General features: G+C 58.8%; 1 protein-coding gene across 1 annotated transcript; it reads left to right on the forward strand.

Moving 5' to 3' along the window:
* Positions 1-9: 9 nt before the first annotated feature.
* SDRG_13173 (hypothetical protein) lies at positions 10-858 on the forward strand (the record flags this gene model as incomplete). The annotated part of the gene is made up of 1 exon (XM_008619254.1): positions 10-858. A coding segment is annotated over one exon (849 nt), but the record flags the coding sequence as incomplete, so codon positions are not given.
* Positions 859-900: the final 42 nt, after the last annotated feature.

Consider the following 900-nt stretch of genomic DNA (forward strand, 5'->3'; position numbering starts at 1 on the left):
GCCTCGGAGATTGACCTCTTTGACCCCAGCGAGGCCATTCTCAAGACGTACGGGCTTCCGTCGACAACTTCGTTTGCGAAACCCACGTACCCTCGTGCTCGTACGTTGGTCGAGTACACGTCGGTGGCCGATGCGATCATCGGCTTTCAGTCGCTCGAACCCGGCTACGTCTTCAACTTGATGACGCTGTACTGCTGGGCCGACCTTGAGAAGCGCTGGGAGCTAGCCCATACGGCGGCGCGTCAAGCGCGATGTGCCGCTACGATGGCTGACAACGGCGCCGTGTACCTCGAGCCGTTCCTTCGCAACGTCAACTGGGACGCGTGGTATCCGATCTACGGTGCCAGTGTCGACGCTGCGGTCGCCGACGCGATTACGATTACGTCCGAAGGCCGGGACTGGTACAAGAGTCTCCAAAACGCGTACCAGTCTCTGGCTGAAGAAGCAGCGTACTGGAAATCGCACCAGATTTCGCACTTTCAGCTGCAGTGGAGCAACGACAATCAGTTTGGCGTGCAAGAGTCCATCTCGGTCGTCAACATGCTCGGATGGCAACAAGATCTGACGATTCAGTCGGTCGCGTACGCCGCCCGAAGCTCCAAGTGGACAACCTTTACGCTCAACTGGGCGTTTTTCGACGATCTCTGGGGCTCGGCCGTCACCAACGGAAGCCTCGTGCGCAGTGCCAGCAACTTTATGGGTGACGCGTCGATGGAGAGGCTCCTCAACCTCTACCCGTTCACGCCCGCAAGCGTCATCATCCACAACACACTCGGGCCCTTTCTCAACGTTGATTTGATGGTGGTGGCGCCGCCTGCGCAGCTCGTCAATGCGTACGTGGCCATGGAAGCCGCGCTGGTCGAAGCACTCCAAACCGACCGAACGCTCTTAAACCTCTAC

Source organism: Saprolegnia diclina (genome assembly GCF_000281045.1).
Source record: "Saprolegnia diclina VS20 unplaced genomic scaffold supercont1.57, whole genome shotgun sequence".
NCBI lineage: Eukaryota > Oomycota > Saprolegniomycetes > Saprolegniales > Saprolegniaceae > Saprolegnia > Saprolegnia diclina.